General features: G+C 41.0%; 1 protein-coding gene across 2 annotated transcripts in view; it reads left to right on the top strand.

The window, feature by feature from the left end:
• The window catches only part of LOC117901268 (trissin receptor), a 51,906-nt gene extending 45,410 nt beyond the window's left edge, over positions 1-6,496 (top strand). The window contains exons 8-11 of one of the 2 annotated variants that reach the window (XM_034811962.1): positions 922-936; positions 1,038-1,303; positions 5,799-6,018; positions 6,092-6,496. In XM_034811962.1, coding sequence (XP_034667853.1) covers positions 922-936; positions 1,038-1,303; positions 5,799-6,018; positions 6,092-6,142 — 552 coding nt within the window. In that variant the 3' untranslated portion in view covers positions 6,143-6,496. The remainder of the gene's footprint in view (positions 1-921; positions 937-1,037; positions 1,304-5,798; positions 6,019-6,091) is intronic. The other variant, XM_034811963.1, reaches the window with a different exon arrangement.
• The last annotated feature ends 6,751 nt before the right edge of the window (positions 6,497-13,247 follow it).

The raw sequence follows: 13,247 nt of genomic DNA, 5'->3' as shown, positions 1-13,247 counted from the left end.
TGAGCGAAAACAATGATACAAAAAATAAAGAGAGAGAGAGAGAAGTTGGGTTGGGGACTATGCAGGGACCCCAAGTGAAACTATAACCCTGTTAATATGCTCGTAAAAATTCACGAAAATGGGGGAAAAGCGAAAACTGGAAGGGAGCTTTGAGCCTTAATTGCTCCGACCCTCCAGAGGAGAGCTTCCCATAACTTATTAAAGCCAAACAGATATTATGGTGTAGTGTACAGATGTGTCAATTGTTTAAACTTTTCGAGAGAGAAATTTCATTCGCGCAAGTTGAGGCAGGTGTCGGTGGCCGTTAGGGCTGTTCGCCTGTCCATAAACGCGGCAGCTCGTTTGACAGTTGTCCCGGGGGTAAAGGCTGAAATAAACCAGCAGACAGAGCAGTGAGAGAGCGAGGGAAAAACTTGCGAAAAAGAAAAATGTTTCTCCATCATTTGTGGTGCACACCTGGCGTATACTTTATTTGCTGCTGCTGCGGCCCCAATTGAGTGCCCGTCTAAGCTGCTGTCGGGCACTCACTTGCAGGTTGAATTACTTGCCATGACAGCCAGGGCAGCAAGTGCAAGTGCAACACACCCACACACAATAAAATCTAAGAAATGATTACGAGGCACAAACTTGGTGCAATCGATCTGGCTTACGGTCTGACAGGTTTCCAGGAAAACTTTGCGATTGGTCCAGAAAATAATATTGACACTCAAACAAGCAACAACACAAAAATAAATACCAAAGTAAATCAGTTTATTAATACACGTTTCTCCTCCGTTGATTCCGTGCTATCTTTAAATATTGTTTAATTTAATTTGCAACTCTTTTCTCTATCTATCTCTGTGCGTTTCGTTTTGGTTCCTCTCCCACTCTACTAACCCACCAAAAAAACAAAAACACAAAACACAACAAACAACAAATTAGCTTGATAACTGCCAGGTAGGTAATGCCCATAACCGAAACTCTAACATATCAATGGGTAATGCTGGTTTTATTCTTCCAGAAACGTAATCCCATTTTATTTTATTTCCCTTCGTCAGGTATCTCTCGAGGCCGATCGACCGATTGTCAGCGCCTGTCGCAAGACGAGCTTCTATCATCATCCCCATGCGCATCATCAGCGACAGGGCAATGGAGGAGGAGGAGGCGGAAGTGGCATGGGCATGGCTGGTGCCACACACATGTCACACTCGTCGAGCAATGTCCTGCGCGCTCGCCGTGGCGTCGTCCGTATGCTGATAATATTTGTGCTGACATTTGCCCTCTGCAATCTGCCGTATCATGCTCGCAAAATGTGGCAGTATTGGTGAGTACCCCCATTCCATTTATCATTCATCCAGCCAGTCCAACCCAACCCAACCAATCCCATCATCAATTCACCTTGAATAAGTGTAAACAATTTGCATACCCTGTGATTTGTGGGTGGCAGATATTCGGGGTATGCTGAGATTTATGGGTAAAAAGATGCTCTATATAATCATTGAGAAAATGGATGAACAGCACTTTTATTTTAATTTGTTATTGAAATAAATGTAGGAAAAGTTTATTAAAAGAATAGTTTATTAGGTTATTTAAGTATGAGTATAAGTTAAATTAAGTGTCTCTTGAACATATTTCAACGGCTTCTTCAACTACGACAAAACACGACTGCACAACTTGACGACTGACAGCGGATTCTTTAACTACGACAAAACACGAATGCACAACTTGACGATTGACAACTGATTCTTCAACTACTACAAAACACGACTGCACAACTTGACGGATTGACAACGGATTGCCGACCGCTCTCTCTCTCTCTGTGCTCTGACGCTTCCACGCTCTCTCGCTCTCGCGATCTCCTCTTTGACCTATGCTCTCTTCTCTCTGCTCTCTTGGGGTGGGTCCGCGCTTGTACGCTGAGCTAGCCTTCTTACATAAATTAAGTGAAGTTTTAAGTATCCCGTAGCATCCTTCATTCGACTCTACGCTTGTGTTCCCGCTGTTAATTTGCATTTGCAATATACATATGTCTGCCAATAGACGGGTGGAAATTAACAGCTGGATGTGTGGCTCAGATAAGCCCCACCTGAAGGATGATTCGGACTATGGCTGGGTAAACAATTAAGTTGTCTATTGAATCCGTTGACAGGCGCCCGTTACGCATTTGCTAATTTCCGTGGATCTGATCGATTTCAAAACACTTTCATTTTATTTATACGAAATCCCATTCCAATAGAAAGACTTGAGACTCTTTTCACGCTATGCTATCATCCGCTTATCAAGCGATAGCCTCGCCAGACCCTTCTTTTCTTTTTCCTACAACATCCTTTTAGCTTAGGGCTCCAATTTCGTTAGGGCAATGGGCGTTGGGAAACACTTTAGGAAACTGGATTTTGTGTGTGCTTTTTGGGTGGGCGTATCATAAAAACGATTTTGGGTGGGCTTTTGCTGTGTGCTGACGGACATGAAGCTCTGGCAGGAAGGAAACGGCAGGGAGATAATTACTCCTTTTTAGCAAAGTTAATAACGTGAATTGAAGCTAAGTAAAGCCGGGAACAAAACAAGAATTTAAGATAACTTTAAACTGAATGCTATTGAGTTCATTTAATTTCTTACTTTACCTACGACTAAATCATTCTCAACATTCTCAAAAACTAACTCCTTTCGTCAAAAAATGCACTCTCCTTAATTGTGAGCAGCTTTTTTCTGAAAATATCCTTCAAAAAGATTCCCAAAATGTCAGCAAATTCCATTATCAAGAATTACAATGAAAGACAGAAGTCCCCGACAAAATAAAGAATTTTTCGCTCTAAATTGGCCAACTGCAGCAGAGCACATCCATTCATAGGAATTCACATACACATTTGGATTCACAGATTCACATTCTCGTCTCGGCTTGTACGAATTGTATGACAAATAGCTTCATACAAAATTGACAGAGGGTTTCAAAAATCCTTTTAGCTCAATGTGGCAGCTCAACTGGCTTGCTGGAGTCATTTCTCTGGTGATTTTTTGATGCTTTCCCGTTTGCTTTTGTGTTCCAGTCGAGTGGGTAATGCTTGCCTTGCCTTAACTTGGCCATTATGTGACAGTTAACGGACAGTTGAGTGAGAAGGTTCAATAGCAGGATAGGACAGCTCGTGACAGCTGTCCAAGCAAGTAGAGTTACGAGCTGTCCAAGCAGGTGGAAGCGCGGTCGCAGCTTTTCGCGTAAAGTAAACATTTCAGGACCAAACAAATGGACTGTTTACAGTCACGTGGTATTCAATATACAAGTCTACATACAAGTCCACGTTCAACTTCTCGTTTAAGTCCACTTCCAATTCCAATATCGAGCCCCGAGTCTTTAAGCAAATTAAAATGAATAAGGCAGATTTATGTAGATTTATATGTAGATTTGTTCCCTGCGTGTAATTTATATGTCTTAAATGGATGATTTTTACCTATTTTGAGCACTTTGTTCTTGAAGATTAATTTCTTATTGCTGCAGACGCATAGAGTACTTTTTTGTCCAGCAATTTATGATTTATCCTTAAGCTTTTAATGCGCCAAAATGATTCGCTTGCCACTGTGGCTTTATGTACTTCTCGGAATATTAAATATAAATCTCAATTATTCCAGTGACAGGGAAACAAATTTGTCTGTTGTGCATTAGCGCAGATTTTGTCCAGAAGTCCAATTTATTAACTTTCCATATAGAACACACACTGAAAGCTAGGAATGCCTGGCAGCTATTTTTATTTCGAAGTAGTTAAATTATTTTTGCAAAAAACCCTCGCTAACAGTCTAACAAAGATAAATAGTTGGCATGCCAGACAGAAGAGAGAGACAGAAGCTCCTAACAACAGTAGGAGCTGGCAATATATCAATTTCGAATGTCCTGTCACCCTTGGGCACCTCTAAATACAGTTATTACTATCCCTTCTGGTGTGGCCCCACTGTATATTCGTCAAGGCGGACACAAATTCCGGTATCATGTTGTGATTGCTCTTACCCCTATTCCGGGGTAACTACCACGCGCTGACAATTGGTTTGCTTGCTGCTGGGTCCTTGGTCCCTAAGTTCCTACTGGCACGTGTTCATTATTAGCCCAGCAAGCACCAAGGGGCTGCAATGATGACAGCGATGACACTGAAGGCCGACATTTTGGTGATGGCGATAACAACTGGCAGCCAGCAGTTGGCAACTGTCGCCTCATTAGATTTCAATCCTGGCATGGGTACATCCAGACACCCCATGGATCGTGGACAACCCGTGGCCCCGATTCGGTTGGGGCATTTAAATTCGGTCAGAAGCTGTTGGTGAATTGCAAAAGCCACTTTAAGAGACTCAAACAAAACAAAGGACGCGCTGCTCAAGTGCCCCAATCAGAACCTCTCCCGTAGCAGCAGCAGCAAGTAGTCCCACTCCCCTTGTGTCTTTGTGGACTTGTGCCACTTGCAAGTGCAATGCAAATTGTCAGCGGGACAACAACTGCAAAACATTTTGACAGTTGGCTCAAAAGTTTTTCGCCGCCCTGTCCAATGCTCGAAAAACGAAGTGAAAGAATGGTCCTAAAAGTTAGGATGCGACTGTTGCTACCCCCAAAAATCTTGTTCTACGTTCTAGGCAACATTTAAAGACAATTTGTACATTTAATTCCATTTCTTGAATTTCTATAGGAAGGATAAATGTTCCTCAAATGAGGAATGGTTTTTTCTCAAAGGAAATATTTACATAAATTATAAATTTTATGCAACATTCTGGCATAGTTTATATATTTAAATCCATTTTTTTAATGGATTTTAATGGCACAATAATGTTTATTAACTTCAGAAATTATCACAGCCATTCCTCAAAAGAGTTATTCAAATTGAAATTTGAAATTTTTTCTAATTGTTTATTGACTTATAAAGGAGCGATTAATGTCCATAAAATTTGAATAAGTATCTCAACAATTTCTCCATAAAAATATTTAAATACTATAAAATACATTAGTTCTATTCATACATTACCATCGATTAATTGTACCCGCCAAAGTACAGGGTACAGTCAGAAAATAAAAATAGATTTTTCGTTCTGCTGCTTTAAATATTGCGGAACATGGCCAAAGTTTTTGGTCAAAGTTTTGGCTGCGTAGTTACAGGCGGCGAAAAACTTTGGGGCTTTTCCACAAATTTCTTAGTACATTAGGCCAAGAACTCTGCCTTTGGATGCCCTTTGGCGCCAAGGCCCTGGCAGACTATAGGCCAACAGGAGCTGCTTAATCACCTGGCGAGCAGCAGCAGGCAGTCAGAGGTAGTCCGAGTAGTCAGCTTTCCGGGCGGATATTAAGCCAGGTAACAGCTGAATGAATATTTCCGTACAGGAAGTACCTTTAAGATTTCTTCTATGAAAAGTCAAGTCGTTTGGCTATTCAATTCCACTTGCTAAGTGGATTTATAATTAAATATATAGCAGACACTGTGACAGGTTTCCTGGTGTATAATTAATGAATGCCCCAAACGGGAAAAATGAGTTTTGCCCATGAATTTAGAAGTACAAAACTCCAGCGTGGGTGAAGTTATTTTTCCCGTTACTCCGTTGGAATGTAAGCAACAAAGTTTTAAATATTTCGGGTTGATTCTAATCTACTTTTTGGGGGGTCAGACCGCAAAGTGTGGTCTGCTAGCCGATGGGCTGGGCTGGACTGGGCTGGACTGGGCTTAATTTAATGCATTGGTTGCTTGTTTTTCGGTTGCGAATGAACCCCAGCAGCAGCAGCTGCTCATTTGCATATTGCATGGGTTGCCACTGTGGGTTTGTATAGATAGTTATTTCCATGTTTATGCCTTTTGCAGGTCACGTTCGTATCGCGGTGATTCCAATTTTAATGCGCTGCTAACGCCACTCACCTTTCTGGTCACGTACTTCAATTCGGGCGTGAATCCCCTGCTCTACGCCTTCCTCAGTCGCAATTTTCGCAAGGGCATGAAGGAGCTGCTGCTGTGCTCGTGGAAGAAGGGCAAGGGCAAGTCCTCATCGAACTCGTCGATGCACCACAAGCGCAAGGCGCTGCAGGTAAGTGTTTTCCCCCCCCCAATGATCCCTATAAGAGGTCTCCGACACGCACTCTCCCCCTCTCACCCCTCAGACCCACTCTCTGCCCACGGACACCACGCACATTGGCAACGAGCAGCTATGATGGCCAAGCTGCTGGAAGACGCCACTGAAGCTCTTCGGCAGACGCTCGTAGAACTCCACAAACTCCACAAACTGCAAACTGCAACCGCAAACCATAGACCATACCAGGACCACCGCATCCACTGCTAGTCCGTTCAGTCCTTAGCTAGCTATAATTTCTGATTGTGATTTTCCAACAAGCCTATTGAAAAGCGGTGACCCCAGCGTAGATCTTAGCCATTAACGAGTTGTATTAACAAACGTAAGTAAGTAAGGCATTTTTTAAAGCTAAACCGAGTCGAATATCGGATTGTCTTCAGCTCTCTCGCTCTTTCTCAACTCTCAACTTGTCAAGTTCTTAGCATAAGTTCTTATTTTTAGTGACAATATAAAGAATAAACTTACAAAATTAATATAAAATGGGGTATTCCTTTAGTTATTTAACTTAAACAATAAAGGTTTTCCCTTTTGTTCTTCTTCAACAATCAATCAGATTTAAACTCCCTTCCCCTGGCACAATCAACTCTCATGCAAAACCGTGACACAAATTGCAAGTTGCAAGTTTTCGATTGGTTTTGCGTTTGCAATTTCTCTCTACATTTTCCTATTCACGAGTTTATCCCCTGACTTGCGATATCTGATGACAGTGGTTTTTATGGTCAGCCGGAGAACACGCTCCGTTGTGGCTCCACAACGCAACAAATAAAAAGCGAAGCGAAGAACAGAAATGCATTAAAAATATATGTACGTAGATAATTGCAAATGTTGGTCGAATTTTGTGCTAAGCGCAGCATTCCGTACTCGAACTCTTTCTCGAGGCTGTCATAAGGATAGCGCTGAACGCTGCAGTAAATTCACAAGGGTCCCCGGCCCCGAAACTCAATTACCAGAATTGTCTCTCTGACTGTTTGCTGAAAATTAAAAATCACAAAAATCCCAGCGAAAGATCTCTTGAATCTCGTTGTTGTTTGCTTTTGGCAAATCTTTTCCTTTTCCTTTTCGTTTTACGTTTTTTTGGCTGACCATTTATCCTGGCTGTGCCTTTGTGATGCAAAGAGCGATCCATAAACTGTGTCAAGCAGCGCCGTGGCACAACAAGCACCCCGCAAAAACGGGTGGCAGCTACACTTTGAGTGAGTCATTGGCGAGTGGTAGAGAGATTGCTCATAATTAAAAGCGACTTCAGAGACGCTGCGGATTGACATAAATCATGGACGACCCGCCGAAGCACCCGGCGAAGATAAGGTTCCATGATTTATGCATTTCTCATGTGTTTTTGCATACCCATTCAGCGACGTAACAATAAATTCAAACAACAAATGGTGCACTGCGAAACGGAAGACCTTCAGCTCAAGTTTGAGTCTTTATTAACACAGTTCAAACCATTTCCTATTGTCCCTCGGTGTCTTTCCGTCAAATGTGGTCTCTGCTCGTGTTCTGGATTCCTTCTTGGAATCCCTCAAACTTCCTGTTAATTATGGTTATTAAGCAAACCAGAAGCATCACTAAAAAATACATTTAAAGAGGGGTCAAGAGCACAACTGACAGCTGAGATAACCCGTTTAATAAAGGGTTTAATCCCTTACTTTTTCCAGTTAGTAAATTACTGAATTCCAATTAAGAGAACAATTTATTTAGCCAGAAAAAAAAGGCTTGTAAAAATAAAGACTGAATTCGTTGGAATTTTTCCTGCGCAGAAATACAACAATGTTCATATTCTTGTTATTTCAGTTGTCAATTTTGTATGCCATCTTTTTTGGAATTTGCATTTGCCGCATGCCAACTCTTGGACCAATCAAAATGTGTAGGTAAGGGCCATAGAAACTACATTCACCAAAAAGCAGAGCATTCTGCTTCGTTTTCAGGGCGCCTGGTAACAGGCCATGCAAATAGCTAGAAAAAGAAATGCAACCCATTTTTTTGTATATTTAATTGGTTTTTAGACATTTTTTCGGACGAAATCTTTCTGCCAGGCAATCAGAAAAGTCAAAGGTAGAATTTCTTGAACCAATTGTGAATAATAATTGCCACAAGAAAAATAAAAAAATAACATCGAAAGAGTATTTCCAGTAAGGTAACTTTCCTATAAATGCTCGAAAAGATCTGAGTCTGTCTGCAAACTTAAAATAAAAAACTAAAATACCCCATTTCAGGGTATTTTAGAAAAAAATGTTTATAAAAATCGAAGAATATAAAAATACAAGTACCAGGCCAGCAGATATCAAGAGAAAGCCAACGAAATTTCAACCAGTCTGCTCGAGAATAAATTCTGGTCAAATCCTGACGAAAAATCGTTTGCCCAATTGGGAAAAGTGCTTCGGATGTGTGTGAGTGTGTGTATGTACCCCAGTGCGTATGAGTGTTTGTTGGCTTGTTTGTTTTAGTCCGAAAATTAAAGGAAACCATTTTTGAATGGGTGGTAAAGAGGCAGCAGCAGCAGCCTTGGGTGGCAATGTGAGATGGAAATTGGTTTGTTTTCAGAGTGGCCAGCATTAGTTGGAAGCAGGACATAGGACTATGTCTTAGATACACGAGAAAGTTCACCATGCCACAACACAGCAGATACTATAAAAGGTTGATGAAAAGGTAAAAATACCCAAGTAAGTATATGGACGAGAACTTTATAATTTGTTGGCCTTTTGCAGCTACACATGTGCGTATGGTCCTGCTGACTATTAAATCGTTCTTTGCTTTTCCGAAATGTACTTTTACAGCATGAAAGCCAAAGGATACTAATTAGCCAGGCTTTGGTTCGCACAGAAGCTGAACAGAAGCCAGGCAACTCTTTGCTGCCGTTATGCAAAGGACTTTTAATTAAAATGCCAGGGAGCTTAACTTATTAAAACAAAACTTGCTATTTGAATATGTCATTAGAACAGCGGCGGAGGAGCGCTGCAAAGCAGGGAATGCAGGGCCAATACTTCACAAACTGTCGGGGCAAGAGGAATGGGGCAAAATGGAAATTAATTTTCAGCCATTGACACAAGCCTGCGGGGCAGCCGGTATTACAAATCATTCAACTGAAAAAATGGCGCCACTCAACGAAGTCAATTGCAATAAAGTCGCCAAGGACGAGAACAAATTGACAAGAGGCTGGGTGTGCACCCATTCACGAGCTGGACTGGACTGGATGTGAATGGATGTGGGCAGGCTGTCCTCTAAGCCGATTAGTTGTGTAAAAACAAACGTTTGAGCCGGTAGATGCGGAAAAGCGTGTACAAATTTACCCAACGGCTTATGGCAATTAGTTGAAAGAGTTTCGAAAAGCGGCTTTGCTTAGTTTATTATACATTTTCGTTCCATATGCCACACTTGTTGAGCAGAAAAGTAAGTTTGTTGCATTGCTGTAGCCTTACGATCCTGGGAAAGTAAGTAATATTCAGATCTGGCCAAAGGATCCGCGAAAATCTCCCGGTCACGAGGAGGTGCGACACGTCGCTAATAGAACATTAAACTGCATTAAAATTAAATGAATGTCTTAATCAGGGACTGCAAATAATGATTATTTATTATTTTTTAAATAAAAAAATCAACCACTTGCGGAAACTTTGAGGCTGTCGGACATTCCAATTTTCATCTTAAAGGATAATCTATGCATATCCACCATGATTTAAGTGTGTTCAAGTAATATCGAAATACTCACAATATAATGATTAATTTTCAGTTATATTTTACTACTCAATCAATAATGATTAAATTTTGAGCAAAAAAAATAAAACTCTAGAAATAATGATTAGTCGTTGAGTTTTATTTTTTGCTCAAAAATAAAACTCAACTTTAAATTGTGAAATGGAAATGGAAAAATTATATTTATTCTCCATCAGTGAGACAAGACCAACCATCGCATACTTTTGGAGTGCTTTTTTCGAAAAGGATGGCACACTTTCAGCCCTATTGATGCTTTTTTATTACAAAATATATTCTATTCTCCCTCAAGGACCTCAATGTCCTTAATGGTTTTAAATGATTACACTCCTAGACAAAATCATTTTTTTTTCTGATATTTATCTATGGCAGAACTTGTTCTGCCGCTTCTTTATTTCATATAACTAAAGTATCTTTCATCTGGTTGTAATGCCCTTAGCCGTTCTATAAAGCTGTTGAATGCATGTATAATGTATACCCAAACACTTTGTGGTTTTAGCTTACCGTTTGAATTTTTTTTGCTTTAAAATTACGAAATTTTTACTTTTTGTGTATAGGTGAATTAATTCGGCGTCGCTTACGGTATTTTTCATCAAAATCAAGCTAAAACGAGAAGGGACGTGTGAGACGCTTCTTACGCGTCACAACTTTTATACCCGGCACTCAGTACTACATCTGCAACTTAGCGGTTATATGTCAAATTTTACAATTTTTCTTCATCTGTCATCTACATCAACAACACTGCTCACGCCAACACGCTCCTTTAGCTCGCCACCCTCCCCTATAGACACACACTGCAGAGTCGCTGCAGAGGCAGAGGCAGAGGCAGCGGCAGAGATGTGTCAGGGGCAGAGGCCATAAACTGCGCGAAGCAGAGTGTGCTGCTATAAGCTGCGGGACGGGGTGGGTTTGGCCACTGAAAATTAATTTCTCCATTGTGGCTATAATAATGATCCAATCGGATCCCAATTTGGTGATCTGATAGATATGATCATTCCCTACGGAATGGCGTTTTCTGTTATTTTCAAAATTGTAGATTTGGGAGGTTTTCGCCCTTCTGCGGAGGCGGCAAAAAGGCGTGGCTCATTTTTGAAATACACTGGTTTCAGTGGGAGCATACAGCAGTCTGGAGCCAAAATTTGGTGGCTCTAGCTTTTATGGTCTCTGAGATCCAGGCGCTCAACAATACGGACGGACAGACGGACAGACAGACAGACAGACATAGACTCGGCTGTTGATGCTGATCAAGAATATATATACTTTATGGGGTCGGAAACGTTTCCTTCTGTGCGTTACATACATTCACTTTGTGCACAAATACAATATACCCTATTTACTCTTCGAGTACCGGGTATAAAAATCAGCAAGGTACCAGGCCAAATCTGCCACAAGTAACAATTTTTCTTTTTTTCACGCGGACAATAGCTTTTTGCTACGAAGCTGAGTTAATTTTTAAGAAAATAAAATGAGCCTTGAAGTATGCAACAAAATTTTTCAGAAAGAAGCTCACGAAAATTAAGAGAACAAACCGAGAGTTATTTGAAAGATATCTCTGCTATTTGTTGGAAAATCAGGAATTGCAATTAGTCGTCGTGATCGTTTGACATAAAGGACAATAGGATCCTGCCTTTCCTTTGCACATTTTCGTTTTATCAGGACGTGCCACGTCTCCATGGGATCGGGGAAAATCTGTTGTCGATGGATGGCCTAGACCAGACCAGCTCTGATCGTAGATTATTTTGATCAGGATAACTTCCCCGATGGCTTGCAATCAGTTTCCCTCCTTCACATCTGATCCAGACGAGATACATTTCTTTAGAGCGGAAGATCCTCCCGAATCAATTGCATCCATCAAGGATGAAAGGACATCAAGGACGTAAGGATACGCAAGCTATAGGCAATTTTGTAATATAAACGTCTTCATGGACCGCCCGGGAAGTATGCAATTTTCTTTTCACAAAGTAAAACCCAAACGTACTTCAGTTTTTTTTAAAACAAATTTAATCGCATGTACCCTTTGACCTGAAAGTATGCCACATTTCTTGTCTGAAAATAATTAGATTCAGCCTTAAAGTATGCCATGGCTTCACAATAAATGTAACAGAATTATAACTTTTTGTATATTTTTATGTTTGCCTGTTTGCCGAGCTGTCAACACCATGACTGATCTGGTATGATATGATAAACATATGAACTCTTACTTTCGAATTCTATTCCCATTCTATTTCTAGTGTTCTTTCGGCAAACAACTCTTTTTTGAGTTCAAAATTTTCAGTAACTTTTTTATAATATTCAACACAAAACTGAAGTACCTGGTCAATGCGGACTCATCTCTGCGACCAACCAATTTCGCAGTAGCGATTAAATATCAAAAAAAAAAAAAGAATTCTATTCCAGCCATTTTTGGAAGATTGCGCTGCTGGCCAGCACTTGGGCCACTGCCAGGCACAATGCGAAAAGTTAAGTGCCGAGGTTCCAGGCAAGTGGCATGCTATTTGATAGAACAACTTGGAATTGGACAACTGTCGAGAGTAGTGGGAAACTTTGACTCCCTGGCTTTCTCTCTGTGTGAGGGTGTGTTTGTGTGTGCTCTCGAAATTAATTTGAATGAAATATATGAAGTGTAGTGCAAAAGACAAATGAAACTTGAAGAAAACTTTACAGTTTACTCAGGGTCCTTGCCATGAATGTATTTTCGGCATCAAAAAACAATATAAATTCAGGCACAGACTCCAGCTGTCGGATCAACTTGTTGCCGGTTTCTGTTGGCCTGGTTAGGCATTTTTTCTTTCGAATTTTGGCAATTTTTTATAGACTTTCAATGAAAAGTGGGAGGTCCTGCTCTTTGGAGTTTGGTTTACCCCCCTTAAGCCACACTGGGGCCAACTCTATTGGTCACATTAGTCATTCGGCTATCTGGAGAGCAGCAAAAGTACCAGGCACACAGCATCAACTAAAGGATGTCCGATTGCAAGCACATTTCACTTGCATTCATGCATAAATACATGTGCACCCTCCCCTTGGCATTGTCGAACAGTTATCTGGAGTGCAACACCCGCTCGAGTTTTGTGCAGCAAAGCAAAAGCAAAAACATTTTGCATGACTACGAAAAATCTACAATTCGACTTATAAAGTGCTTAAGTTATTATGCTGGGATTTCGTTGGCAGTCTCTGGCTCTCAGCCTGCTTAGCATTTCCGTTTCCGTTTGCCCAACGTCCCATCGTCCCATCTCGACTCATCGCAATTCCCGGAACTGGACAATGTTTGCATTTTTCATGAGCCTGGCAAATGCATTTTAGATGCCAAACTTCAACTTAAAGTTCTCCAAAGTGAGCACGGACTATGCCCTAGACATAAACAAACGAAAATCTCGGCTATCCGAGACCCTTTTTCGACCTTCTGTATCCTTCTAAACGGATAATTTGGGACAAAGAAACAGAGCCACCGGCAGAGCCGGTCCAGAGTTATTATTTTAGGCTGA

Source organism: Drosophila subobscura, chromosome U (genome assembly GCF_008121235.1).
Source record: "Drosophila subobscura isolate 14011-0131.10 chromosome U, UCBerk_Dsub_1.0, whole genome shotgun sequence".
NCBI classification, from domain to species: domain Eukaryota; kingdom Metazoa; phylum Arthropoda; class Insecta; order Diptera; family Drosophilidae; genus Drosophila; species Drosophila subobscura.
This window is presented reverse-complemented; position numbering and strand designations above follow the sequence as displayed.